Source organism: Marmota marmota, unplaced genomic scaffold, assembly GCF_001458135.2.
Source record: "Marmota marmota marmota unplaced genomic scaffold, marMar, whole genome shotgun sequence".
Lineage (NCBI taxonomy): Eukaryota > Metazoa > Chordata > Mammalia > Rodentia > Sciuridae > Marmota > Marmota marmota.
In genome coordinates this window covers 24,550,667-24,552,877 of record NW_025999842.1, presented here as the reverse complement: position 1 = coordinate 24,552,877, position 2,211 = coordinate 24,550,667, and the positions used below count along the sequence as shown (strand labels likewise).

General features: G+C 47.4%; 1 protein-coding gene across 1 annotated transcript; it reads right to left on the bottom strand.

Moving 5' to 3' along the window:
* On the bottom strand, nt 1-1,124 carry LOC107152825 (refilin-B-like). The gene has a single exon (XM_048809164.1). It carries the CDS (start codon nt 920-922, stop codon nt 272-274), a length of 651 nt encoding a protein of 216 aa, XP_048665121.1. The 5' UTR covers nt 923-1,124; the 3' UTR covers nt 1-271.
* Between the last annotated feature and the right edge of the window lie 1,087 nt (nt 1,125-2,211).

Here is a 2,211-nt window from a genome sequence, read left to right as displayed (position 1 = left end):
TCATCAAATCGAGACTTTCGGGAAACTCTGGAAATATACTCCTTTTAAAGCAGCAAACCAGGAAATATATTCCTTTTAAAGATAATTTGAAAATTAAAAAACAAAACCGAATATCTCAATAATTGCAAGATGCAGTGACTTTTTCCTCAGGCCGGGCTTAGAGGTATCCCTAGGTCTGACTCTGGGGCTAGAATGTCGCCCAAATTGCCCAGGGTGGTCTGGGGACCAAGTCAGCTGAGAAGCTGGCTCAACCCCAAGCCCTCCTTCTGAGTCAGCATTCATCCGAGAGGCAATCGCTGCCCAGGAACTCTGTGGCCTCAAGCTCCACGCTGGACAGGAACCTCCTCAGCATCTTGTGGCAGTTGTAATCCAGGGTGGTGGTGTAGATGGTCTTGGGGTACTTCGGGTAGACAATGGTGGTGCTTAGGAAGCGGGTGGGCTTGTGGCGGGGCTCAAAGCGCACCTCAGCCATGTAGTTGCGCTCTGTGCCATTGGGGATGCAGGTGACTGTCTGGCTGCAGGAGGCCACTGCCAGGCCCAGTGGCAGCTGCACATCATCAATGAAGTGTCGCTCCGAGTCATACTTGACTGAGGAAGTGTACCTTACTTCTGTTGATGGTAAGGAGTCAAACTCCACACCTTCGCCAAAGGACAGGGGGCACAGCTTTGGTGAGGAGCTTACAGCCAGGGTGTTGGGGAGAGAGGCTGGGTTCGGGGCCGCTGGGGTCACCACCGCATCGGGCTCCTGCGTCCCGGGGACCGGCGAGCGCTCCCCGCCGCCGCCGCCATCCCCGGCCACAGCCAGCCCCCAGTGGCTGGGGCTGGGGGGCAGCCCCGAATCCGGCCTGTCTAGGACGTCGTCGCCCTTCTTCTTCGTGTCCACGAGCTCGGGCACATCCTGCAGGCTCAGCCGACCCAGCATGGCTGTGTGCGTGGCGGGCTCGGGAGTACACGGCGTGGGGGTCGCGGATGAGAGAGGGACTAGAGGGGCTCACAGGCGGGCTGGGGCGCTGCCCTCAGGGCCGCCCTCCCTGCCCGGCCGCCCCGCATCGTCGGGGTCTCGCCCGCAAGTATCTAGGTTTTAGATATGAAGGATTTGATTGTCCTCCATTGTTGACTCACAAAAAGCTCCCTTTACCTGGTTAAAATACCCCTGGGCATCATGCATTAAAGCCTAGCATCATTTATTTATTCATAGGAGTTTAGGAGGGTGGGGAAAGAGGAGATCCTGTTATCTTGGGCATAGGCTTCCCAGTGCCTGTTTCAAAAAGGGATGGACTTTTGTTTTCCACAGTGGGGTCATCCTGCAATACCTTTGGCCAGGGCCATTCAGTTGATTCAGTTAGCTTTGCCTAGGGCTATTGTAATATTTTACTTACTATTTTACAATTTATCCAGTGAAATGGATACACCCCTGTTGCTGATTTCTCCAATAATTCCCCACAAGAGAAACACATTTCTGAATAACCTTTTAGTTACCTGTTACAGCACCAGGTTTCCTGCATGAGTAAGTTTCTATACAACCAGAAAACATGCACTGAAAGTGCCAGTCGAATGAAGTCCCCTGTAAATTTTCAAATGGCCCATTAGGTAATAGAAACATACTTAATGTTTTGTCTGCTCAGGGTTGTGGGTTACATAAATGGAACATTGGTCATAAACCTTTTTAGCAATTTTAGAACAGTCACCATACCAATATTTTCTCATAATTTGGATCATTTATCTTTCCATGAGGAGTCATAAAGTGAAGAGCTTTTAGTAGTGGAAGTTTTATAGAGACTCAGACTGGTGGCTGTCCAGGCACTCATGAGCCTTGGCTTGGTACTAGATTTATAACTTGTACCAATTTTATTTGTTCAATTCAGGTATAGCACTATTTATTAAATAGATTGTCATGGGTAATTTGACTTGGATCAATCAATCAGATATCATTCCAATTGCATATCTTCACAATTTTAGTACTGCCTGACCCAGCATGAAAATCTGCCTCAGTATTTCCTTAGTATTTAATTAATTCTTGTTCTGCTTGATATTGGGTTAGCAATTTTTTTATTCTAATTTGTTATCATAACAGCAGAATGCATTACATTTTATATTACACATATAGAGCACAATTTTTTATATCTCTGGTTGTATATAAAGTATATTCACACCATTCGTGTCTTCATACATGTACTTAGGGTAATGATATACATCTCATTCCACCATCTT